Source organism: Trachemys scripta, chromosome 17 (genome assembly GCF_013100865.1).
Source record: "Trachemys scripta elegans isolate TJP31775 chromosome 17, CAS_Tse_1.0, whole genome shotgun sequence".
Classification (NCBI taxonomy): Eukaryota; Metazoa; Chordata; order Testudines; family Emydidae; genus Trachemys; species Trachemys scripta.
Window position 1 is genome coordinate 15,636,219 of NC_048314.1, and position 25,765 is coordinate 15,661,983.

Consider the following 25,765-nt stretch of genomic DNA (forward strand, 5'->3'; position numbering starts at 1 on the left):
CGGGGCCCCGCTTGGTGAATGGCTGCGCTCAAGAGGGGCTGGGCGGCCCTTCCGCTCCGGGCTCCGCCAGCGGCTCGCAGCCCGTCCCGCTCCGCAGTGCAGCCCGGCCGGCCGGCGGGAGGGCTCGGGGGCAGCTCAGCATGGCCGTGACCCTCAACAGCCGCTTCCAAGGTAAGCGCGCCCCGAGCCCGGCACCTGCTGCGCCTCCGGGCCCCCCGCCCCACCCCGCTAATGCCCCTCTCTTCCCGGCGCAGGAGGCAAAGCCTACGGGCAGCGGAGAGCGCAGCAGGAGGGGCGGCTGGAGGAGATCAACAAGGTAGGGGGCGAGCCGGCGTGGGGCGGGGGCTGGAGAAGCGGCGTCTCCTCCCGGAGCTGGGTGCGCGGGGGGCTGGTCTATCGCCCCCCGGGCTGGGGAGCTGGCTTGCGAAGGGGCTGTGGGGGGAGCCTGGGGCGGCGGGGGAAGCGCTCTCCCCTCTCTGTGCGGGTTTGCCAGGGAAGGGGGCTGGGGGAGTGTGGTCCCGGCCGCCTCTGCTCCGCTCCTCTCCCCCCGGCTGTGGCCGGGGCAGGCGGCCCCGCAGCTCCACGTGGCTGACGGGAGCCAGAAGTTTCTGCTCTTCGATTTCTGACCGACTTCGGCGGCGCCCGCGGCTGAACCTGCTTCCAGCCCAGGTCTCCCACGTGCGAGCTGGAGAAAGGGGCCACATCTTGGCTTGTGTGTGTGTTTCGGGGGCATAGGTGTGTCTAGGTGTTTGCACCACCCCTATCACACTCCCTGCCAGGCAGGGCCCAGCTCGCCGCAGCTGACCTCTGGGGAAACTGAGGCACGGACTTGCCAAAGTTGGGGTGGAAAAGCCTGAACTCCAGTTCAGGGCTCTACCCACTGGGACATTCTCCCCCACCTCAGTTACTCCTCTCGCTAGTAAAATCTGCTGAAGAGCCTCCTTCTAAAGCAATTCTAATGTGCCTCTCTCCAGCCCTGAGCTCATCCAATGAGCCGTGCTAGGTGGGGGCCAGCGTGGTAGGGGTAAGGATGGATGCTTTTGTGTTTCTTTGCTGAAAAGTTTGAAATCCGCACAAGCCCCCTTTCTCCCTCCCCCATCAGACTCTCAGCTTGACGCAGCAATCAGACACGCACAGTCGGTTAAGGCGCCTTGTGCCAGCCAGGGTGACCACAGTTGATGGCGTTGCACCAGGCGTCGGGGAGTGAAGTTCCCAGATCTGTCTCAGTCCTGCTCTTCCCTCTCACCCTCCCACTCCAACCTTTCCAAGGGTGTCACTAAAGCCCTCCAGCTCCTAAACTGGGCTGCAAGCAAGACCCCTCCCTGCCTGTGCCCAGTGGAGAGAGCTGTCTGCAGCCCCAGCCTGGGTGTCTCCCAGTGTACATGGCTTGGCTTGTGCCCTGTTTTGTCTCACTTGTGGAGCAGATTGAAATGGTTAGGAGCTGGTTAAAGCTGAATCCTTGAGCTCAAAGCCCAAAAGCAGCGAGAAGTCGGTGTGAACTAAGGGTCTGTCTAAAGAGCTGGGAGGGGAAGATGAAGGCGTTTGCAGGGAAAGGAGGCGGGGGGGGGAGAATCCATGTGCGGGGGGGCTGGATGGAGATCAGAGTTGGAGTGTTGGCTGCCAGGAGGGGTCTATGAAGGGGCAGTGTTTGAGGTGGGGTGTGTGGAAAGACTGGAGTCTCTGTGGGGCCAGGCCCTAGTTAATCTTAATTCCAACTGGGTTCTTCATGTAACTGTCTCCTGTCTGGTGTCTGGCTTGCTTCCCCCAGCCCCAAATGGGAATAGACCTGCTGACCTACTGTCATGGCTCTAGGGACCCAGTCCTGCCCCAGCAAGTAGAGCCCCAATCCCCACGCCCGAGCTTGCTCTGGGACCCTGGTATTAGAGGGCCATGGTAGTGAGTGAGCTGCCTAGCTGCCCTTCAGAGTGCTTCCGTTCCATTTCCCAGCTCACGTAGGGGATCTTCAGAGACCACGGAAACTCCCAGACTGGTGAAGGAGGGTGTCTCCCAAGCCTGCCATAGAGCAGGATGGGGAAGTGTCCATCCGAAGTGCAGAGGGCCCCACAAAACAGAGCTGCCCCTTTGAGCCTCTCAGAGCCCTGGGGTGTGTTCTGCAGGCTGGCCAAGGTTCATGCATCATGGGACCAACTGGCAGGATGGTGGGGAATGCGCGGCCAGGCCTGTCCTTACTCTTGGCTTGGTGGATTAAATCCTGGTCCCTTCCCAGCAGCTCCCCACTCCTGTCCTAGTTGCATAGCTCAGGTCTGAGGTTATGTTTGAATAATCCAACCAGACTGAACAGGACCCTAGCAGAGGGGCCCCTGCAGGCAAAGCAAGTGTAAACACCCCTCTTCCTCACAGACCTCAGTGCCGCTGTGACTTCAACAGGGGCTGCAGCAAACCCTGAGGTATGTAGTAATGCTTCCCCGGCAGGTCACACCCATAAACAACAGCGGTGCTGGCCCTGGGCAGGGAGTGTGGCTGGCCTGAGAAGAGGGCGGGGGTGTGGCGGCAAGGAAGGAATGGAGCTGGCTTGAACCTGGGGTGGAGGTTGGTCTGGTGTGGGGCGGGAATGGGTGGCTGGGGCAGGACAGCCACTAGCCGTGAGTCTAGCGTTGTGCCCTGTGGTCCCTGAGCAGGGGGTGCTGAGGCAGAGGAATGCCTTCAGGAGGCTGATCTCAGAGAGCTGAGAGATCAGACGCGTCTTGCAGAGATGCATTCAGTGGGAGGGATGGGGTGGAGGTGCCTTTTTCTCTCCTTCAATGGGTTCCCTGCACCCTCATCTGGCCTGATCTCACCTGTGCTGGGCACATGGCTGGTGCCAGGTAGGCATGTGGCTGGTGCCAAGCAGGCACTTTATGAGTTAGGCCCCATTGTGCTCTGCCCTGGAACTTAGGCCCGTTACCTCTGCAGTGCCCCTGGATTCTACCAGCTCCAGAGAGCGGCACGCCCCCAGCCCAGGGGTCACGTGCTGCTCACCACTGCCCGGGGGAGGCAGCCAGAATGAAGGGGCTGAGATGAATGAAGCTACCTGGGGCTGAGATCTTATTGCATCTTTGCAAGTTGAACCCCTACGAAGCTGGCTGGCGTTTGGCTGGGAGCCCGAGGAGGGAGCAGAGTTCTAGTGGGCCGTGGGGTGACTGAAACTATTCCTTCCGTGGCACTGGGCATCCCAGCGTGGCACTAGGAAACGCAGGTCCCACCAGCCGGAGCAGGCAGCGTTAATGGCCCTGGGGTCCTGCTTACACCCGCACAGCCAATGGCCCTTGGAGGAGCGCTTCTGCTGCAGCAGAGCCGGTGGGGGTTAGGGCAGGAGATTGCAGCGCAGCAAAACTGGATCTACACAGGGGCTGTCTCCCGACAGCAACCCCCTAGCTAGGGGGCTCTTCCCCTTCCTCACCGCAGCGTGAGGATTGGAATCGTGTGTGTGTGGGGGGTAAGGGCTGGGCTTGTGCCAAGGACCGTTGTGTGCCAGTGGATGCTTTGTGGCCAGCTGCCATAACGGTCCCTGCAGGAGCGCGCCCTGGGAAGAATAGGAGCTATTGTTCTCGGGAAGGGCTTTCAACTTTCACCCCAGCCTGTACCGAGCTGTTCCGATTTCCTCTCCCAGGCGTGCAGAGTTTCTGCCTCTTGTGAATGCTGACTTGGGTCTTTTCTCTGCTCTCTGTGTAGCCAGTGGGTGAGCTCGGTGCTGGAGCCGCTGGACGTCCTGCAGACCTTGGCAGGGGGCTGGAGGGAGGAACAGCAAATCAAGGATTAGAGGGTGCACAGGACCGTTAGGGTAAATGCCCTGGGTACGAGGGCTGGATGAGGTCCCTTTCCCTGGTGCAGTACAGAGGAGGCCCCTGGGCTGGAGCGGGAAACCTTCTTCTGTCCCAGAGAGTAGGTTACAAGATGGGTCCATCTTCTGCCTCCCTCCCCCCCACCTCTCTCCTGTCCTCCCTGCCTGTGCCATGAACAGTAAGTGCCTTACTCTCTCAGGGGAGGTGTTTCATGGAGGAAGAGGAGTTGGGATGGTAAGTGCTGGCGATAGGAGGCTGGCCGGGTTAATTCCAGGTGGCTTTGGCACTTTACCAGACTTCCTGCTGCTCCACCTGTCAGGAGGCCCATAAGGAGTGGGCTGAAGGCTAGGAAGAGAAGATGGTGTGGGGTGAAGGTGCATGTCCATGAAGTTCTCAAAGGCTGTGGGGGCGTGTAATGGATTCTGAGAACGACAAAAACCAGTGAAACTTCAGGGAGGAGGGTGACATCTGGAGCTCATCCAAGCCAGCACCTTCAATCTGAGCATCTCAAAGCACTTGAAAAGGCTGATGAACCTTCCCAACCCCCATGGGGATGGGGCAGCGTCAGTTCCATGTTACAGGTGGAGAAACTGAGACGCAGAGGGGAAGTGACTTGCCCAAGGTCACAGCAAGCCAGTGGCATAACCTGGAATAGAACTGAGGTGCCCCAATCCCAATCTCTTGCTCTCACCATGTGCCAACGTATTGCACTTGGTGGGTTTCTCGTCTGGATATGGATGAGAGTCGCCAGGATCTCTTGGGCTGACTGAGCCGTGTCGAGTTGGGACTTACGGAGGCGGGAATTGGAGAGGACTTGAACAAGTGAGAGGCCTGAATAAGAAAGCACCTGGCAGAGGAGAGGTGGAGACAGTGTCTGATGGGGGTGATTTAGGAGTGACATACCAGGACAGCTTACACCACTGGGAGATGTGGAGACTAGAGAGTTTGGGGTCAGTTCTAGCACTGCCTGATATCCAAGGGCAACTGTGAGATTTGGGGCTAAGAAGGCTGAGGAAAGAGCTACATTCTGCTCTCTACCTGTCACAGCTGGAAGTGCAAAGGACCAGGAGACTGACACTGTTCCTATACCAACACTGTCCTTTCAAGGGAAGGGGCCCTGAATTCACTGACCGCGGGGGGAGGGATTACAACAGGCTCAATAGTCCCACTTGCATCTTGGGGCAGGAGCAAAACTGTCCATATTTTTACCGCATAGGGGCATGGTCCAAGCCTAGGCCCTGTGCAGGGGATGTGGTCTTGTCCTTTGAGCTGTGGCAGTTTCGGCCCATTGCACTGAGTGGGAACGTTCTTATGACTTGTGCCACCCTCATTCTGCGGCAGGAGTCTCCTTGTAGGGAGCTCTGGGTGTCAGAAATGCAACAAGCTTTGATTTCCCTAGGATTTCCTTGGAGAGCTACTTGTTAATGCCCTTGCTGGCTTCTCCCTCCCAACTGTAACACCTTTCTTGGGCCTGAGTGGTAGGGTGTGCTGACCTGAATGTTAGGGATGCATGTTCTGTGCACACAACTGCTGCATGAAACAGCCTGCAAATACTGAGGGATTAATGGGCTGGGACAGCTGTGGGCAGTAAACTGCTCTTCTTGACCAGCCTCTGTACTTCCTCTCTTCACTGAGAGTGAGGTGGGGGGAGTTGTGTTTTGCTTTTTTAAAAATCTGATTAGCTGTGCAACTGCAGAAATTCGAACCTCTCCAGAACCTCCCAACTGTAACATAGCTGGCATACCAGGCTGTGCGGATGGCATGGCGGGGTCACCCTCGAGCCAGCTGGGACCGTATATGGAAAAGGAGAAACTTTCTCAGACTTTCTGAAGGGACTTTCCAGCCTTCAAAATCCCCAGGGCTGCAAACAAGCTCATTTAAGCAGGATAGAGATCTGTTAGGAGCATGTATCCTGACTCCCTGGTAGGCTTGGGAAGAACAGTCAGGGATACCACCTGGGAAGCTAACAGCTGGTCCCCTCTGGACTCAGCTCGCCCTGGCTGTCAGAAGCTGAAATGCTGCTCTTAGCACTCTCCCGACTCCTGTGTGGATAAGGATCTCTGGCAGGAAGCCACTCCCCACTGCTGCCTCCTGACTGCCAAAGGGCATTGAAGACACTCCTTTCCAACGCGTTTCTCTCTGTCTTAAGGGACTGGTTTGGGGACTTTGATCTGCAGGTGCCTGGTCTAATCAGTACAGATCAGCAGCAACGCAAACTTTACCCTTATCCAATAGCTTTGGCCAGTGGGAAAGGAATGGTCTCTATCAGTTTTCCAGGAACAAGGTGCTCGCATCACAAAAATGCCCCAGTTGAGGTCCCCGCTTCAAGGGGCAGTCTCAGCAGAGCCTAAGAATTCAATGGCCTCCTTGGAGACAGGCCCGATGATGGGCGCTCTACAAACGCTGTAGGTAGATTGGCCTGTCCCTCATGAGGGGTATGTCTTCACTGCAGTTGGAGGTGTGATTGCAGCATGCGTAGGTTTGATTTCACTTAGGTACCAATAGTGGTGAAGCCACGGCAGCATGGACTTCCGCAAGAGCTAGCCACCCAAGTACGCACCCAGGGTCCTGGGCAGGCTTGTGCAGTGCATGCTGCGGTGGCTTTACTGCTCTTGGTTCCTGAACTAGCTAGCTCAGGTACCTCTCCATGTGCTGCAATCATACCTCCATACCCTGAAAGGTCCAGGTGTGTTAGCGGGGCGGGGCTGAGGAGGTCTGTGCTCTTGCTACCCCAGTTGTATAGCAGATAGAGAGGGCTTGTGCATCCGAGTCCATAGGCCTAAAGAAGATGACCTCTAGCCAAGAGTAACTCCATCTAATCTGTGCACTCATGTGTCTCATTTGTGCAGTTCTGCTTAATAATAAGGATGCTAGATAGACAACTATGCCCCTAAAAGCTGTAGCCCCGGCAGAGGGATCTGGGAGCAATCTTAACTGCTAGAGCAGAGCCCGAGTCGCCAGCCCCTGGGGGTGGAATTCCTCTGTGATATTGTTAATGCCTGTTGTTCTTATCGCAGTGGCAACAAACAGGAATTGTATACAGTGAGGGTGGAATGTTTCCATTTGAAATGTCTTCCTTGTTGCTTTGCACATTCCAGACCAGGCCCCGTGAGGGTTGCTGGGCTGTGACTCTCGTCCCCGGCCGATGGATGAAATGCATTCTGCCCCCCACCCCCCAAGTGACTTCTTGTACCAAGAGAACTGGCTGTTGACATCAAGATAGCTGAATACCTGCTGGGTCAGTGCCACCTGCTCTTGTATGTCACGTGACTGGAGCATCTGGGCACCTGCCCTGGCAAATTGTAGCTGGCCTAGGGCAGCAGGAGTTGGTGTCCTCCCATCCTAAATGCCTCTTCTTTCTCACCACCCCTCCATTCTGGGAGAAAAGTATACCCACTGCTCTGCTCAGCATGGTCCAGCAGGTAAGTCGTGGGACTGGGAGTCAGGCCCTGGTTCTGTACTGGCTTTTCCACTCCCTCCTCTTGTGATGTTAGACGGGTCACTTCTACAGAGATTGTTTATACCCATAATAACCCTCCCTCCTTCCCAACACAGGTTCACTCTGCAGCCTGTGAGTCTGCCACCATGTCCCATGAGCTCTACGTAGGGTGGGCCAGATGGTGCATGCAGATAGTGTGCTGCTGGAGCTCTGAGATACGAACCCAAGGCCATGACCACCTGTGTCTATCACAGCTCCCCTGAGAGCTACCTATCTCTACGTAGAGAATGCTAATCCTGATGACCTGGCTGAATTCCACCTTGAGCAATGGCCTTCTGCCGCCCAAAACTCCCCTTGCGCTTTCAGCTGGGTTCCAGGGCTGAACATAGTGGTGAACTGGAGAGCGATAGTCTTAGCTGGATCGTTTTTTCTATTTAAGTATGGCTCAAAGGAAGCCAGACTGGCTTACGTGGGGGAGGGGAAGGATCTGGGTGCGTTGTTTAGACCAGCTGTTTAAATTCTCGAATTGCTGTGCTGTAGTGGTAACAGATGCTAATGCCACACTAGGTTGTATCGGGCAGTGTATGTTACACAAGCCTAAGGATTCTGTGCTGTTGCCACCTTTAGAGCAGTGTTCAGATCTGGTCACAGTAAAGAAAGGTCAGGTTCAGTTGCAGAGAGCACGGTTGGGAGCAGGGGTGGGGGTAAATGGAACAGGCATGAGGAGAACCTGATGAGAATGGGGCTAACTAGTGGTGAGAGAGTGAGCCAGCGGTAACATGACTGAACTATTTAGTGAGGGGCTTTTACAAAGCAGAGCTGTCTGAGGTTGCTTGAGAGACCAGAGCTAAGGGACGTCATTCTGTTCTGTGCTGGTTCTTACACTGTGCTCATCACCATACAATTTGAGCCCCTTCGAGAGGTATATTAAGCAATAGCTAATTAATTAGCAAGAGTTGAGAGGGGGACCCTATTAGAGATGGGGCTATTTAGCAGAATGCAGATTTGGGTCCAGACTTCACCACTCTGTACCTCAGTTTTCCAGTCGTTGGGTGGGGATGACGATACTGACCTGCTTGGAGAGGCACTGATGAAAAGCGCTGTGTAAGAGCTAGTGTGCTGATCCAGGCCCATCTCTGTGCTATAAGTAAGAATGCCAGGAGGTGTTTGTACAGAGCGGGGATGGGATGGGCTCTGAGAGGGAGGAGGCCATTATGGTAGGATTTTTTTTTTTTTTTTTAAATGACTGCAATTGAATCATGTGGATGGGCTCTTGGTCGGTGTTGTGCTGGGGCGGAGCCAGCAGTATATTTGGGGGTTTCCCCAGTTTGATCCAGGGACCTCTTGGTGCCAATTGGCAGAGGGCACAGGAATGCATAGAGTTTTACAGGTCTCTGCTGGGTTGGATATGTGCATAATAATTCACTAAAGGGTGGCATGTGCAGTCTCTATTGAAAGCCAGCTGCCACCTGGTGACCTTAATCACAGTGAAAAGTGTGTACGGGTGATATTGAAGGAACTAGGTTTCTATGCTGAGAATTATGTCCTTAAGGCAGGTGACCAGGAGGGGACAAACTTCTAACATTCGTACGGCATGGGGGGTAACGTGTCCGGTCACCTGTGTGTTGTGTGTCTTATAATGGAGGCTGGTTTGCATCCTGAGCCAAATGCTAATCGAGACATTGCAGAAATCTTCGAGAGGGAATTTGCAGGAAGAAATAAACAGCAGGAGGGGACCCTGCTTACAAGTAAACCCAATGGGTTGTTGGGTTAAAATGGGCCACAGAGGTAGGTCGACCCTGGATCTTTCCTTGGGAGGGGTGCAAGCTGATAGCATGAGTTGTCTCACGAGTGGAAGATCACAGCCAAACCTGGCTGTAAAATGCGGAGAGGATTTGGGCTGAGATTTGCTCTAGAAGATGTGACAGTAACTAGTGCAGTAAATCTAGGTTGTCGAATGTATGTTCTGATTTTTGTTTTATATGTAACTTTCCACTTCCAGTATTTCTACTTGCTATCCCTTGAACCTTTATACTTTGTTAAATAGACTTTTACTGGATTTCACTATAAACCTAGCTAAGAGCTGTGTGTTAAGCAGAGCAATGATCAGAGGTGTAACAGGGAAGCTGGGGTGCACTGTTTCTTTGGAAGCAGTGAATCTATGAATACTGGGACTCAAATGTACTTAAAGCCCTAAAATCTCCAGACTAGAGATGGCTGAGTCAGCATCTGATGGTCCCAGAGCTGTAGACTGAGACTTTCTGAGCCACCTCGGGGGTCTGGGTGCCTGGTTCCTATTTTGTTAGCAATAAAGGATGTGTCAGGCAGGGTTGTAGGAGAGAACATGCAAGTTTCCATTCATGTTAGTGATGACTGGGCATCCCAATACCCTAAGGCCAGGGGCTGCTTCTGCCACACCCATTCATGGCTACGCAGTCTGTGTCTGCAACGCATGCATGGAGTGTGCAGCGGCCTCCGCCCACTGCCCCTCAATCCCTTGGAGGGTCCTTGCCCCATACAAGCAAAAAATAAACAGCAGCTGTGAATGATTGCTGCAGAGAAGAATGCTGAACACGGACCAAGTGACTACATTCCTGGACGTTGGGTGGACGTGGGAGCCTGGAAATGAAGAGGAAGACTATGCAGTTTGCAGCTGCAGGGAGTATATTGCCAGCAGAGGTTCGCTGGAGGGGCACAGTGGTGGGGCTTGCTGTCCAGATCCTGCTCTGTGCTGGAGCTCCAGGCTCTTCACCTTGCAGTGCTAAGGCACTTTAATAATAAAGCCGTGAGATGATGACAGTGGAGACTGGAGACATCTGCAAGTGGGTGAGCCACTTCTCCAGCACTCAGGGGAACCTGTTTCCTGCCTCAGTGCATCAGAGGCAGTAGCTGTGTCTCGCTTTGGATGTAAAAGGTCCTCTTAACTCAGTATCCAATGTGCACCACATCCTCTTCAGTGAATCCAGGAGCTTCAAAGCGCTGAGAGAACTGTGCCAGCTCTAAAGAACCAAAAGCCATTGGTGTGTATGCATAGACCTCAGGAGAGGGAGGTTAGGGGGTTGGAGTCTCTCATCTGCTACCCCAGACTCTATATGGCTATATCAGGAACGCTGTTAGTGTCCACCTATGGACAGAACTGAAGGGAATCCCCCGGTATTGCCACTAGAACAGCTCTGGAGTTGCTGGTGTAATGAAGGTGTTGTCATTAAGAAATCTCCAGGCACTGTGATTCCCTCTTGGTTCTCTAGGATCACCATCCAGCCCAACCCCTTCTCCTAGTTCAGTCCATATGGGGTGAGGGGAGGAATTGACCCATTTTAGATCTCTCCTGGCACTGATACTGCTCAGCTTTGTAAACAGCATCTGTTTTTTACTTTTGGCAGTTAATTCCCCTCTTGGGTGTATATATAGTCAAACACACACTCCATCTTAGACTTTCCTTGGGAGGTTTGAGGAGCTTTGTCTTGTGTTTTTAACCTTTGGTACTTTTTTGCCCCTATTAGGAATTTCTCTGTGACCCCAAGTTCAGCGATGAAGAAGATCTAGAGGAGAAGCTCGCGGTGTTCAAAGGTGAGACTCAGCTGCCGCTCTCTGTCCCCTTTCACTTTACTCTGTGTGCCAAGGGTAGCCTTTCCCAGGAGCTGGGACCAGCCAGACTGTAGAACTAGCTGCCAGAAGAGATAAGAGTGACTAAACTGAGATCAGTCTCCTCACGTTTCAGACTAAGCACTAACCTTCACTGTGACTTCGTTTTCCCACCATGAGTCTACACACACACACACCCCCTGTGGCAAAACAGTTACTCCTCTAAGGGCAGCTCTGCACTCAAACATGTGTTCCTGTTTTCCAGCAGCTGCCAGGTTAGCAATGGCTGTGGCATTGCTTGAAAAATAAGTACAGAATCTTCCAGGGCAGGCAAGGTCTTACTTTCTCCTTCCTTTCTCATCCTGTATTTCAATAGATCCTAGGTGGTACTGAGCTAATACAGTGACTGTAGCCACATAAGCACCTAGATTGATTAGACAAGTGAGTAGAAGCCTCTGCTACAAAGTTGGGCTCCAAACTTCCTCAAAATTGGGGGAGTCTTGGGATCCCTGTTTGGGCCACTTGTCCCTATGGTCTTTCCTAACACAATATAGATCGCCATCCAGCCCAACCCATTCTCTCCCAAACCCCTTCTCCTAGTCCAGTCCATATTGATGGAGTTCAGAGATGTGCCCCTATCTTCATTTTCCACCTAAAACTCTTGTGTTTCTAGATCTGGAATGTTGGCTGCTCTGGGGTTTTGGTTCAGGCCTAAAATGACGGGTTTTTCCCTTTGTTTTGTTTGTTTTTTTTAACGGGGAAGAGGGCAGCACAAAGCATGGCTCTGCATGTGGGGCTGTCTGGGTGCGGGGTTTGGGCCCATTATGGGTGGGGAAAGTTTCAAGCTGAGCTGTCTTGGCTGCCTGTGTTTCTCAACAGGCAGTTGGGGGATGTCTGTGTTGCAGCTGGGAGGGGGATTCCCAGTGTGGGTAGACAGACTCATTCTAGCTCCATTCGAGCTAGCACACCAAAAATAGCGGCATGTCTGGTGGCTCAGGCTAGCCACCAGGCTCCAAGACTGCCTGATTCCCTGGATCCGAGCTCCAGTGGCTAACCTGAGCCACAGCCCATGCCGAGCAGAGCTAGTCCAAGTCTGGCTCCCCGCACTGGGAATCGCACCTTCCAGCTGCAGTGTAGACAAACCCTTAAATACCCTGCCCCTCCTCCTGGGGAGCCCTGGGAAAACATGCCCTCTGTGTCATGCGCCCCTTGGTTGTCTGTCCTCTAGCAGGGCTCCTCAGCAAATAAGGGCCCATCAATAGGGGCCCCGGGGCAGCTGCCTAACCTGCTTCCATTCCAGGCATTGGCTGCTTTTGGCTTTGATGTCAGTCCTAGAGGGTGCTGGCTGGTGCCTTTCCCAGCAGAGAGTGAGGGAACTGAATGTCTCCTATTTCCCCATGTTCTCCCTCCCCACCACCTGCCTCTCCTCCCATTTTTGCTGAAACCCTGAATTATTTTCCCTCTGAATTGGGCTTTCTTCAAACATTGTGACTGTGGGTTGCAGCCGCAGAACTCCCTGTAACAGGAGCCCTCGGCATCTCCTCCCCCCGCCTCGTGCATTTGTCTCCATGGCCTGTTCTGTGGGAGTCCCGCTCCCTGCCGCCAACACCTCCTCCAGCTTCTCCCAACAATCGGCCCATTGTGCGTCCCCCCTCGCCCAGCTGAGCCAGAGAGTCTCAGGAGCCCCTGTGCAGAATCGGTGTTTGTGTGAATGCGCTGGGGTTAGCAGGGCAGGATTTCACCCCATTGAATCCCGGCAGCATGGGATGAAAGGGAAACCTGAACGTGTAGGCTCAGGCTTGGAGTGCCGTGGTATAAAGCCTCCTCTGTTCTCTGCGCTGCCTGTCAAACTTCCTCAGAGGAATAGAGAAAACAACACACACACTGCACACAGCAGACACGCAGTGGGGGACACGTTTCAGATTCATATGCTGGGATGACTGATCCCAGTGCTTGGGCCTGGCCACGTAACTCAGAGCCACAAAGGAGGGCGCTCTGAGTAGAGAATTAAACCTGCCTCTCATCCCAAGAGCTGCTGTCCTACTCCCTTGCTACTCTCTGTACCTCGGGCCCACATGCCAGTCACAAGCTATTCCCCCTACAAGCCCATTGGCTGCAGCCCAGGATGAAAGGTGGCTTGTTGATGAGGCATTTGTCAAGGTGGAAATTCTCTCCTGTAGTCGGTCCTCTGTTGCTGAGCCGGAGAGGCAGTTCTAGCATCATGCCCTGACCTAGATTTGGTTAGGCCTCTCTGCCCTGTGGCTCAGCTCAGGGTATGTAAACAGAGGCAGCTATTTACCTGTTGCTGGTAGAACAAGGACATGGCACCATGAGCAATTAAACTGCAATTTGCCTGTAGAACAGGGAAATACTGTGATTGAGCTGGGACTTCCCTGTGCTGCTATAAATGACCTTGCTTAATGTTACAAAAATAAGATGGAGAAGAGAGGGAATGTCTTAATATAGTGCCCACCACAATGTTATCAGGGTATTGCTTAGAGCGAAGGAGCAGAGGAATGTAGCTTTGTCATCTAGGAGCGTCGTACTGAGCCGGTTACTGTAAAGGACAAGAATACTCTGAAATAACGAGGAGTTCGGGTGGCACCTTAAAAACTAACAGATTTATTTGGGCATAAGCTTTCGTGGGTAAAAAACCCACTTCTTCAGATGCATGGAGTGAAAATTTCAGATGCAGGTATAAATATACTGACACATGAAGAGAAGGGAGTTACCTTACAAGTCTTTTGTGGATACAGACTAACACGGCTACCCCTCTAATACTCTGAAATGATGCTGATTAATAATGAGCAGTATCTAGCATCCGGCCAGGGGCTTTGCTGGCATGAGGACGCAATAACACAGCCTCTTCCCACCAGGAATAACGCACCGCGTAATGGGAACGCTCATGGAACTAACTACGTGGTAGCAACACAAATGGTATTGGACATAGGCTGTTTTTCATAATAGAAAGTTATTGTAACGAATCCGTAGCCCTCTTAGTCTTCAATTATTCCCATGCTGCACACTGTAGCAACTTGGAATTTCAAGTTGCCAGCAGCAACAGAACCTTCTGACCCAAAACAGACTCCTACCACTTGAGCTCAAGGAGAATCTCCTTTTAGAGGTTAGCAGTATAGGGCCATAGACGTACAGATGAGTTCTGATTCTAGCTGCTAGAGGACAATGGTGCATATACACAATAGCTAGCTCATTATAACAAGTGCCAAAAAGGCGTTTTCAGAAAAGTAAATACCCAGTTTTCTGTGCAGTAAGCCATCCCAAGTTGTACACTGTCTTGACTCTCTGGATGCTTTCGGTGTGTTAAAGGACACAATTTCTCCCCTCACTGGCTTTCCAACCATCCCTGCCTATTGTGCCTTCATGTTTAAATCCAGATTGAAGGCTGTCATTCAACCGTCCAGTGACTAATTGGCTGACAGCTTGGGGCTGAATCAAAGAATTTGTGGCCCAATATATCTACCCTGCACTGATCTTTCAGGAAACAGGATTATTTACCACATCAAACCAGTCATCCATCTATCCTAGAAACCAGATCAGCCAAGTAAAATACAGCAAGGCTGTCTGTCACATGAGGAGATACAGGCCTGCTGCACTACCCAGTGTGGAAAATACACAGTTCATCCTAGCATGCAATCACTAATGCGTGGTACGTGTTGCCCAGATGCATGGCATGCACGGAGCTCCAATTAGCATTAACGAGCACTATGCATTCACCCAAGGGTGACCCTGTCACAGTTCTGAATGGGGGGCTGTGGCACTAATTGGCACCTCTGAACTGGCGTTTGGCCTAATTGGTTCTTAGTCCATCAAAAAGGCTTTTGTATCTTCAAAGCCCCTTTATGTGACCTGAAGTTCAGGTTCAATTGCAAAACCCCTTGCTCAGTTCTCGCTCATGTCGTATATAATGTCTCACGTGGATCGGCAAATTCTGAAAGACGTGTCTCTGCTGGTAATAGATGTGATGCCTCAAAGTTTTTTTTAAAAAAATGTACTCTTTGAAAATCTATTCAGTCCACATTGTGTAATGGTTGCTAATGGCTGGTCTCTCTCTGGTGATGGTGCCGCCTCTAAGTGGTGGGGCTAAAAATTTCTTGAAGAGCATTATCCAGTAAGAGACACTGTGCCTAGAAGAGGTGATGAATTCATGACATGGGCAGGCCTGCCTGCCCCTCTCATCTCCCTCTGAATCCCATGGACAGGTTACCCCACCCAGTGGAGCAGTGCCCCTTCCAAGTTACCGTTCATCAAGAAATCAGACCTAAGCAATTGGGGAAAACCCATCCCTTTACCTGTGCAATGCTGTATTGATCTAAATCCCTCCTTCATACCACCATGTCCTCATCCGTATCTCGCTACCTTGATCTGCCACTGGCCACTGCTCTGTACCATGTCTCTTTCTTTGGCTTCCCTGTAGGAAAGGAACCGCAACTGGAGACGTTACTGAGCTTTAGAGCCCAGGCAGGGCACTAAAGCCAAGAGCTTGGGCATTTGTGTCCCTGTGTGACCACCCCATGGTGGTATTAGGCACATCACTCTTTGTATTCCAGTAGCACTTGGAGGCCCCCCAGCTGAGATCAAGGCCCCATTGTGCTAGGTGCTGTACATACACAGTCAGACACATTGCCTGACCTGAAGACTTTACTGTCTGACTAGACAGAGGGCTCTCAGGTGGGAGGGGAGACGCAGGGACAGAGAAAAATAACTTTCCTAAGGTCCCATAATAGATCATTGCAGAACCAGGACTAGAAGTCAGGTCTCCTGACTCCCAGCTCAGTGCTGTATCCACTAGGCCTCACCATCTTGCTTCCTTCCCTACTCACACGGAATAGTACAACTGTCGGGCATTTTGGGGTGTGGTGTTTTTTTTTTTTTTTGCCTTCCTCTGAAAGGCTTCGTTGTTGACAGCTTCTGAGGAGTCACATGGTGCCAGACTAGCTGGGCAAATGAGCCATTCCAGTATAACCACCCTGTGTGCTTCATTGCATCCTCTTGGTGATCTAGCCCCTGTGCCAGCCATGGAGCAGTGCCACTCAGTGCTGTCCTCTACCTCAGCTGGGATATGGAAGGAGCTGCCCTGGGATCCTGCTGAAGCTGCTCTGATTTGCTAACTCCCTTCTGTGTGTCTCTTTCAGAGAAATACATGGAGTTTGACCTGAATAACCAAGGCGAGATAGGTGAGTGACCCCTTGAGGAACACCTCTTGTTGCTGGGCCAGAAGGAGAGTGGTCTGTTGGGGCAGACACTGGGACTGCAAAGCATAAAACCAGGGCTGCTACTTCTCTCTCAAACTCTATTTCCAGGTGCTGATAAAGAGTCCAAGGGCTGCTCCCCCCCAGATTTCTAGCCTGGTCCTATGGAACCTTTACTCTGTCACTTGGCTTCTGAGAGACTGACGCTGTCCTCACATGTCCAGGTCTTTCTCTTTCTCTGGGTCTCTCCTTGCCTGCTTCAAGCATTAGACATCTCTCTGCTCTTAGTCCCAAGCTCCCCTCTTTCTCCTGGATCTCTGCTCAGCCCTCTTGCTTCTCTTTCCGTTCTGGACTCTTCTTTCCTCATGGTTCTCTCTCAGTAAGTATCAGGAAGCGCCATGGATTCCTAGACAGGGTTTTGTGCTTGGATGAGCCTGCAGCATCAGGGCTTTGCTTGGTTTGAGGTTGAAACCAGGCGCAGCCCCCAGGTTTCCACCCAAAACCAAAGCTCGCTTGTCCTTGCCCACCTCCAGACTTTCTTTAGTGGGAGAAGGGGCTGTCCCCCAGACTTCTGTAAAATGAGGTCTAGGCTTTGGAGGTGACCCAGTTTTCTGTTTGCATCTGCTGAGATCTCCCAGCTTAGGGTTTTTTAAGGAAGGCTTTTCTCACATCTGGTATTGGTGCTATCTTGCTCTTTCCCAAGGACAGGACCTGGCAGCTGAAAAGAGATGAGGCCAAGCCACAGTGTCCAGATCCAGACTTCTGCAATGTTCAGGATTTGGGTCCTGGGTTTTGCCTTGGGGCCCCTCCCTGCTTCTAACTTCCCCAAAGCACAGTGTATTCACTGTGTCTGTCTCGTGAGTTCCCTGCCAGCCACAGCTGATCCAGTGTCCCTGGTGGGCGGGGAGGGAGAAGGAGACCTGGCTCCTAATCCTGGTGCTGGTTAGGAGGAGGAAAGGAGCCTGCAGCTCATTGTTCAAGTGAGAACAATCTGAAGGAAATTGCCTCAGACTCTGCCTGAGGGTGGGGTTTTAGCACCACTTCCAAGGGGCCTGTTTGGGTCTGGCTTGGTTTCTTTAATATTGGTGCTTCTCTCTCTCTCCCTCCCCCTCTTCCCTCACCCCGGCTTTTCTCCTACACTTCAGGAGAATTGGAATCCAGAGACCCTCATCTCTACTCACAATAGGGTAGGGATGGGGAAACAGGCACAGGTGCCATGATTAGTTCGGATCACACACACAGTCAGTGGCAGGGTTAGGATTGGAAGTGAGGGGTTTGATCCCATGCTGTGCTTCAAAGGGCTGCACCTCAAAAGTCAAAACCCAGGGGGAGGGGCTGCAAAGGTGGCATTATACCACCTTAGCCCTGCGCTGCTCCAGGGCCACTGGCCCCGGCATAAGTCGGAGCAGCCCTTAGCTGTCTGTCTTGCAGCTTCCTCCCACCTTGGCACAACCTCTGTGCTCGGGTTTATGATGGGGGCCGGCTTATGTTTTACCTCAGGATAATCCCTAGCCAGTTATGGTCCCTGTACGCTTCCAGAGCAATGTTGTGGGGCCAGGGCAGAAGAGAGACAGAGAGAGAGAGAGAGTGGTAGATTCTAACAGGAGGCTGAATTCACTAGTATTTGAGGCACACAGGTATAATAGTATGGATGCCACCAATACTTGTTTGCTAACTAAATGAACTTAGACATCACCCAAAGGAAAAATATCTGTAATTCTTGGTTTCTATGGTACCTTTCTCCTGCTGATGGTCGGCCCTGACTTTTGCGAGAGCAGCATGGGGCTGCAAGGGATCTCTCCTGCATATTTTTTATTTTATACCTTGGAAACGTGAGGTAAAGTGGCCATGATCAGCTTAGGTTTTGCTGGAGGGCTTGTTTTGGAGCTCGAAGTTGTCCATTGAGCACGCTCAGCTTGTAATTGAACGGGTGAGGAGGACTGAGTCATTAATGTAAATGCCCTGTATCCCAAAGGCTTATTAGTCACGTTCAGTACTGCACTGTCTCCCGCTGCCACCATTCCTGGCATTGGCGCTCTGGCTCTTCCTCTTGCAGATCTGATGTCTGTCAAAAGGATGATGGAGAAACTGGGGGCTCCGAAGACGCACTTAGAGCTGAAGAAGATGATCTCTGAAGTGACTGGAGGGGTTAGCGAAACCATCTCTTACCAGGACTTCGTCAACGTGATGCTTGGCAAGCGCTCCGCCGTCCTTAAATTGTGAGTGTCGGAGGGGCCGGGGGGCAGACGAAGGATGTGATGCTGGGATCTGAGCTCCATGCTTTGGGGGTTCGGGGGCCAGGTGCAGCAGGAGGCAGGGGCTGTTCTGCATGCCCCCGAGGGGCAAAGATGGAGCAAGAACCCATGTGTCCTAGACAGGCTGGGAAGCCTGAATGGAGAAAGGATGAAGAACATCTCTGGAAGGCAATGAGCAGAGGGGCATCTCAAGGATGAAAGGAGCCGGGAGTCACTGGGGGGGAGTCGGAGTCCAGGCAGGGTGAGGGCTGAGCCTGAGGGGGGGATTATGTAGTGTGGGGAGGGGGCTGATGTTGTGGTGGCTCCAGGCCCTGTTTGCTTTCAATCTACCTTCCAAAGCTAGACAATGTGGCCAGGTCCTGGGGTAGGGCTGTCCTAGGTCTGTCACCACCTCATGCTGCCAGGAATGCACTACAGAGGTGCCTGGTGTGTCGGGAAGAGGCTCCCTCCTGCATTGACATGGCAGGGTTAAAGCAGCTCCCAAGCACACAGGGCGCAGTACTCTGGAGTACTCGGCCATTTGCATGGTTGAGCATGTGGCCCATCTCACAGCCCACCTAGGTGGTGCACCACACAGTCACAATACATCTGTCATGGGGTGTCACTGCAGCTCGAGTATACGTACGCCAGCTAGCTTGATCTAGCTAGCTCGGGTGCTGATAGAAACGAAGCCACGGCACCACGCGCCTCAGCACGGGTTGCCCAAGCCTGGCTGGAACCGTGGGTCATTACTCCCGGGGCTAGCCCTGTACTGTAGCCTGTGCTGCCATGATGCACTGCACCGGTAGCCAAGTTAGCTAGATTGCGTCGACGTGAGCTGCAGTCACACTCTGTGATTGCAGTATAGACATAGCCTCGTACCCAGACTGAGGGTGACTCACTTGGTGTGTGTCCACACAGGTGCTCCCCAGGTCCTTTCATGCTCATGCCCCAGTCCAGCTGTAACCCTAGACTGTGGTGGTGGGGAAAGGCTAGCGTAGCATTAGGTCCTCTCATCTCTCTCCCACCTGAGTTGGTCCGGGTTTGCAGGACAGTAGGTTCCCTCTTGCTTTCCTGTCTGAAAGGCATCCACACTGAACTGGGAATTCAGCGACAGTGCAGAGAAGCTGGGAGGCTCCTGTCACTTGCCTCTTTGTACAGAATCCCCCATCCCATCTCCTCACATCCATTCCAGAGTCACCCCTGCTGAGTGCCAAGGCTTTCCTTGTTCCCTTGGCATCGGAGTGGGTGGAGGAGGCACGTTTGAAGCAATGCATGCGGGGGAGGGGAGGTACTTCTACTGTGGTATGAGCCACTGATGTAAGCTTCTCACAGCCTTTTGTGCCCTCCTGACAAAGGTGGTGAAAGCGCTGCTGTTGTAACAAATGGCTTCTGGGCACCAGCTTGGCTGCTCCTTGCAATGGGGTGGAGTCTACGGGCTCCTTCCCCACCCTCCGAAAGCCTCTCTGCCTTTCTTGGCCACCAACCATGCTAGCACTGCTTTTATGCTTAACCAAGATGGATAGATGGGGTCCTCTGTGCCCCTCGTCCGTTTCTGAAGGATACCTCCAGTGCAACTGGCTCTCCAAAGTGGATGTTAAGGGAATCATTTTGTTCCCCACGCCAGCAGAACTATTGCCACTAATCTGCTGTGTATTTATGGTGGTGAAAATCTTTACCACCCCTCTCCCCTTGGTTAGCATGTTAGTGAAGGATATTTCTGGGGTTTTCTCTTCCAGCGATGGATTTGGTCATGATAGAATCACATAATGTCAGGGTTGGAAGGGACCTCAGGAGGTCATCTAGTCCAACCCCCTGCTCAAAGCAGGACCAATCCCCAGGCAGATTTTTGCCCCAAATCCCTAAATGGCCCCCTCAAGGATTGACCTCACAACCCTGGGTTTAGCAGGCCAATGCTCAAACCACTGAGCTATCCCTCCCCCCATGACTCCTACCACAAACGCTCATGGGTGTTCCCTTGGCAACCTTCTTCCCCTGCTGAAGCCTGTTTGACACTCTCCATCCTCTGCCCCAATATGACTAGTTTTAGATAGAGACCGGTCCCTTCTCAGCAGACACCCAAACAAGCATCCCATTGTCCTCAAGCCAGGGCTGAGTTTCTGCTCCAATTGTAAATGCAAAGTTCCAGTTCCAGCAAAAGCCACCGAACTGAGGTAGCAGCTGGCAGCAGCTAAGTGGCTACAGTACTTAGGGAGGAATAAAGCAGTGACAGTTAAAAAACATTCTGGATTCTCTTTTCAATTACTGCCCCACCCAATCGGCAGTCACTCCTCTTCCTTGTCCAGCACACAGTCGCTGTGGATTGCTTGTTGTTGCTTCTGAATGTGCATACAGTGTAGTTTCCAGGGGGTGGCTAGTTATGCTGTCAATGCACATGTCTGTAGGCATAGTGTATTAGAAGCAGTGGTCTGCCATGTGTTCTCAATCAACTTCAAGTGGCTGCCTAAAGTGAACACACAAATTCCTTGCACTCTCAGATGGGAACCAAATGGGCGACTTTGCAAGTGGCATTCAAGGCACAACTTTTATGGCAACTTCAAAAATGAGATATCTTGTATTGTGTTGGCAATTCTGCCCCCTACTGGCTACAGAGTAGTGGTGGCGATGGGGGAAATAGCACACCCATATTTTTTGCAGTTTAGCGTGGATCAATAAAAACATAAACAAGTTACTATTCTGCACATCTATAAGGCCTAACATCTGGGGATCTCTGAGCACTTTGCTGGCATGTATTGAGCCTCACAACACTCCCGTGCAATGCAGAACATCTCTGTTCCATAGGGAAATGGATACGTGGAAGGGTGAAGAGACTGCCCAAAGTATGTCGGGGCAGAGCTAGGAATAAAACCCAGGAATCCTGACAGCCAGTTTTGCAGTCCAACTACCAGACTTTCTAGCGTAGGAGCAAGACCTTGTTTTCCAGCAGATGTTGTTGATCCTGGTGATGGGTTAAACTTGCACCTGTTTTCTTAATTCGTGCTTCTGACTGTTTGTTTTTTCCAGAGTCATGCTGTTTGAAGGAAAAGCCAATGAAAACACCCCAAAGCCTTCTGGCCCGCCTCCAGAGAGAGATATTGCCAGTCTTCCCTGAAGGCAATAGTCTGAGAGCCAAATCTGTCAGCACTATGGTGGTCTGTAAGGAGGGTTACCTGTTTTGTTACTTTTACATTGGTCAGTCTTAGTAATAGAAGCTAATCTGCCTTAGAAGAGGAATGACAAGGGAAGCCCAGGGACCCCCCAGTCCACAGGTAGCTGTCTTTGCTGCATCTCCTAGCCAGTTTCATCTGTAGCAAAAGTGCAAACATGAAACCAAAAATGAGAAATTGCTGGTCGTTCTCTGTGGTCTCTAGCATAGATCTTTCTGCTAGAAAGGGCTGCCTCCTTCTGAACAGGTGGATCCTGAGCCACAATGAATCAAATACTGAATCTGCATTCGGCACAGAGCATCTTCCCGTCACTCCCATGGGAAATTGGTATGTTCTTAATATGGCCTTGCTGCCAGTCACCACTTACTATCTGCGTTCCCTGTGGCTGCTGTTGAGTACTGCCATGCCACAGATAGTAAAGTGCCTTCTCAGCTCTACCCTACACCTCACAGCTTCTGACTAGTTCCTTTCCCACTGAACCTGAACAGCAATTCTCCAGCCAAATGCAAGTAAATCTTTCACCGTTGTGGCCTGCTCTCCTAGACTAGGATGGGAAGGTGGATGAACATTTGAGACTGGCTGGCTGGCTAGGTCCTTGCCCAGGCAGGTGAGAACAGCCCTTTGGGGACATGGTGGGGGGATGCTAGCCTTTTGGGAGAAGGGCAGGTAACTGCTGAGGCTTGGAGGCCTGGAGCCTGACACTGAAGAAGGAATCTTGGACCCCCTCCACATACTCCCACATCCCACTGAACAGTAGGTCCCAGTATCTGCTCCTCTGATTTATCCCAACAGTGCTGGGTCTGAGCCTAGTGCCCGCTGTTAAATTTCCCCAGAACACCTATGACGCTCGTCTCTGTCCCATTTCTGTTGCCTTTTCACTAGCCAAAGTGGACCCCAGTTACAGATCGATACCTGTCCTGGCTGAGGAAAAGCTCCACTCAGCTCTCCTGTACCGTGTGGCGTCCTCTATTTTCATGGCGCCTATTGCTTTGTGAATGATGCAGAACCTCCCTGTTTTACTGCTGGGATTTGACCTCCTGCCCTGTGAAGCTCATGGCAGGGTTTGAGGAGACATTGGGTGTTGGGCTGGATAGTTACATCTTACTGTTCTACCAGAGCAACTTCTAGGTTAAGAGGAGAGGCGAGGGAGCGCTGTAAAACTCTGTTGGCTCTCCTTAGCTCCCCTTATGTGCATTGCACTCCAGTAAATACCCAGTGCTGCGTCTTCTGGAGCTTTAAGTCAATCCTCTAAGGATCACTTTTTTAAGCTAAAGAACTGGCCTTACTGAACGCATGCTAATGAGTGGCTCTCCCAGTAGAACTAATTCAGACCTGGGAAAACATCCAGTTCCAGGATGCACTGGATCTGGTGCTGAACTGGGATGGCTCTTTGGGACTCTGTTTCCTTTCGTTGTTGATCAGGAGTGTGGCTGAGATTTTGCTGGAGTTAGTTACACCTTGCATGTGTCTTCCTGAACTAGGGTGCAAATCCATGAGGGTCTGGACCTGTTAAAGCCTCTGGGTGAGATCCTGGCCCTACTGAAATCAATGGGAATTTTGCCGTTGACTTTCTAATGAGGCCCAGATTTCCCACTCTGTCTTGCAGTTCTAAGGCAGGCTAAATTCTCACTGACATCCACCAGTATTTTGCCTGCCCAAGGTGTAAGATTAAATCCTAAGTGTACTTCTCAAGCTGTCTGCAGGAACATGTTTGCTTATATGGTAACTACTAAAGAATCCACAAGTAACTTAAAGAATTCCTGCATAGCTGTAACTTAAAGGAGCTCATACCAGCAATGAGACTAAAAATAGGCAAGAATTGCCCTCGTAATCAGTCGCTGGCCTCCAACCAGAAGACAACAAAAAACTTCCATCTGTGACTATGGTGCAAGACAGAGAGCAAGCACCCTGGAGGGTCCCTCTTTGACCAAGGGGAATAAGCCCTTGCAACTGTGATCTCCTTTTTAGAAGCTAGAGAAACTATTCTGTTAAGTCGTCTGTGGTAGAAGCTGTTGATCCATTGTCTGCTTATATTTATATAGTTAAAATGTAAACTTCGTAATATATTGGGTTTGTTTTCCTTGTAATGTGAATAAGTGGCTGGCTTCTGAAGCTTGCAGCCTCCCTCTTCTCCAGTGACCAATCCGTTCACTTGCCTAGAATAAATCCTGTTTTAAGAGCTAGTTCAATTGGCTGTATCTTGCACCTAAAATGTTGGGGGTGGTGGGAGAACAAGCCCAGCTTTTTTTTGCCTTTGAATTTCACAGAAAAAGCCTGTGATGTTCTGAACCTGTAGGTGAAGGAAATGGGACTCCAGTCTGAGTCCCTAAACTAGTCCAGAAAGAATTGTGGATGAGTCTGTTTGTTTGTTTATGTTGATGCCCTCAAAACCTCCCAGATTAGACCTTTCTCCTGCAAACATACTCCTTCCTATGTGCTTGAATTTATTCTCATGCAGAGTCAGTTGACTTCAATGGGACTACTCTGCGATTAAAATTAAGCACATGAAAGGTGATTTTTTTTTTTTATGGGAACAGGGATCTTTTGGGGGTGGGGAAAGACTCCCCTGCATACCAGAACTTAGATCTAGCAGGACTGTGCTCTGGACATTGAAGTGTGCATTGCGGTGTACTCTGTATTTACAACGCTTGGAACCCAGTTGTTTGCCCCTGGGGTTTCATTGCTTATCGTGTTTCTTCCCTCCCCCTCTGGCTTTTTTTCCTTTGTCCTTGGCAGCTTTTAACTTCGTGGTGTTTTTTAAATCATGGCTTAAATAAAAACAGATATCCAATTTATTGTTTGGAATTCTAACTTGTCTTATTGCGCCTGCCAAAGGCTGCCCTTTTAAAAAAAAATGTCTTGCTATTCTTGTTTGTCTGAGAACTCAGAACTGCAATGGAGAAAGATGTTGTAGATAAGGGCAGCACAGCTCTACTTGTACAGACCGAAAATAAATCTTCTGAAACTCTGTGAAGTATCAGTGTATTTAATGTTGCTACTCCAGAGCCTTGTCTAAACTCAAGTTGTTCCTGATAAACTAAAACTTCGTTTTTTAAATCAACTTAGTTAAAAGGGTGCAAATCCCTGAATAGGCACTTAAATTACATCAGTATAAGATGGGTGCAAACCGTTTAAGTCAGTAACTGATCAAATGCTTCAATGTTTGAGTTAAACACTGCAAGGGAAGTTTTGTTTTTCTCATATCAAACATTCATGAAATACTTCTCAGGCTGCCTCCTGGCTGCTCGCTTGCTTCAGAGTCACTGTTTGACATGCACACCTGTCTGGCAGGAGCAGCAAGACTCTTCTGACCGATCTTCTCCACCCTCGCTTTTACAATGGATTGGCTAAACCGTCTGGGTCTCCAAAGATAATCAATCATCCAAGCAGGGACCAAGCTTCATGGTTCCAGGAGATGGCAGGTGGATTTCCTTTCCAGGAAGGCTGTGTGATGCCCTTTTGCCCCAGCATAGTCGGAAGCAGGGATGAGGCCTTGCCAACAGCCTCTCTAAAGAATGTATATGCCTCACTGGGGCCAGTGCAAGTTAAGAATGTATTGTTCATTTTAAAAAGGGGGAAGGTTTACACTTGGAAGACGTTGTGACATTCTTACATGCTTCAGATAATACAGTATTACATTTAATCCTTGCATAAAGCTGTGGAGTTGTGACTAGAACCTTTTGTCCTTCAGCTCCCCCTGACCAAAATAGGGTTTTACCACTTGATCTAGAGAGAAAATATTTTAAGTAGTAGTAGTTAAAGGTGTTTTGTATGCTCTAAAATGCCCATTAGAGTAATATAAACACATGCACTTGTATTACCTTACAACTGCACCTGCACACTCTCTAAACTGCTTTTCCAGTTCCCCTCAGCAAAACAAGGGACCCAAGTATAGATAAAATCTCCTTGATATGTTGTTCTAGTGTTGGGTGACAGTAGAAGGCATGTGTTTCCTGATTTGGAGTGTAATAAGGTTCATCTGTGCTCAGGAAGGAATTCTCTCCCATCACTGTGTGGACAGTAGGTGGCTGGAGGCTTAACTTTTTTTTATAGTTAGATACTTGGGTGTAGGAGGATGTAACTCCACTGAAGGCAACGCTAATGGAGTTATATCTGCTTCTAACTGTGGTGAAATTGGCCTCAGCTGTGAAAAAAGGAGCCTAAACTTTTTCCCAGAGATCTAATGGCAGGTGTCTCCTATAGATTGCTTGAGTAATGCTATTATGTGTATGCCTCTAGTCTATCTAGTTCAGAGGTGGGCAAACTATGGCCCGTGGGCCATATCTGGCCTGCAGGACTGCTCTGCCCAGCCCCTGAGCTTCCGGCCAGGGAGCCTAGCCCCTGGCCC

The 25,765-nt window shown here is 51.1% G+C and overlaps 1 protein-coding gene across 1 annotated transcript; it reads left to right on the top strand.

Annotated features, from left to right (window-relative positions):
- AIF1L (allograft inflammatory factor 1 like) lies at positions 1 to 24,387 on the top strand. The gene is made up of 6 exons (XM_034793650.1): positions 1 to 171; positions 255 to 316; positions 10,725 to 10,791; positions 15,960 to 16,001; positions 18,073 to 18,235; positions 21,275 to 24,387. The coding sequence occupies exons 1-6, from the start codon at positions 141 to 143 to the stop codon at positions 21,360 to 21,362; spliced, it is 453 nt and encodes a 150-aa protein (XP_034649541.1). The 5' UTR covers positions 1 to 140; the 3' UTR covers positions 21,363 to 24,387.
- Positions 24,388 to 25,765: the final 1,378 nt, after the last annotated feature.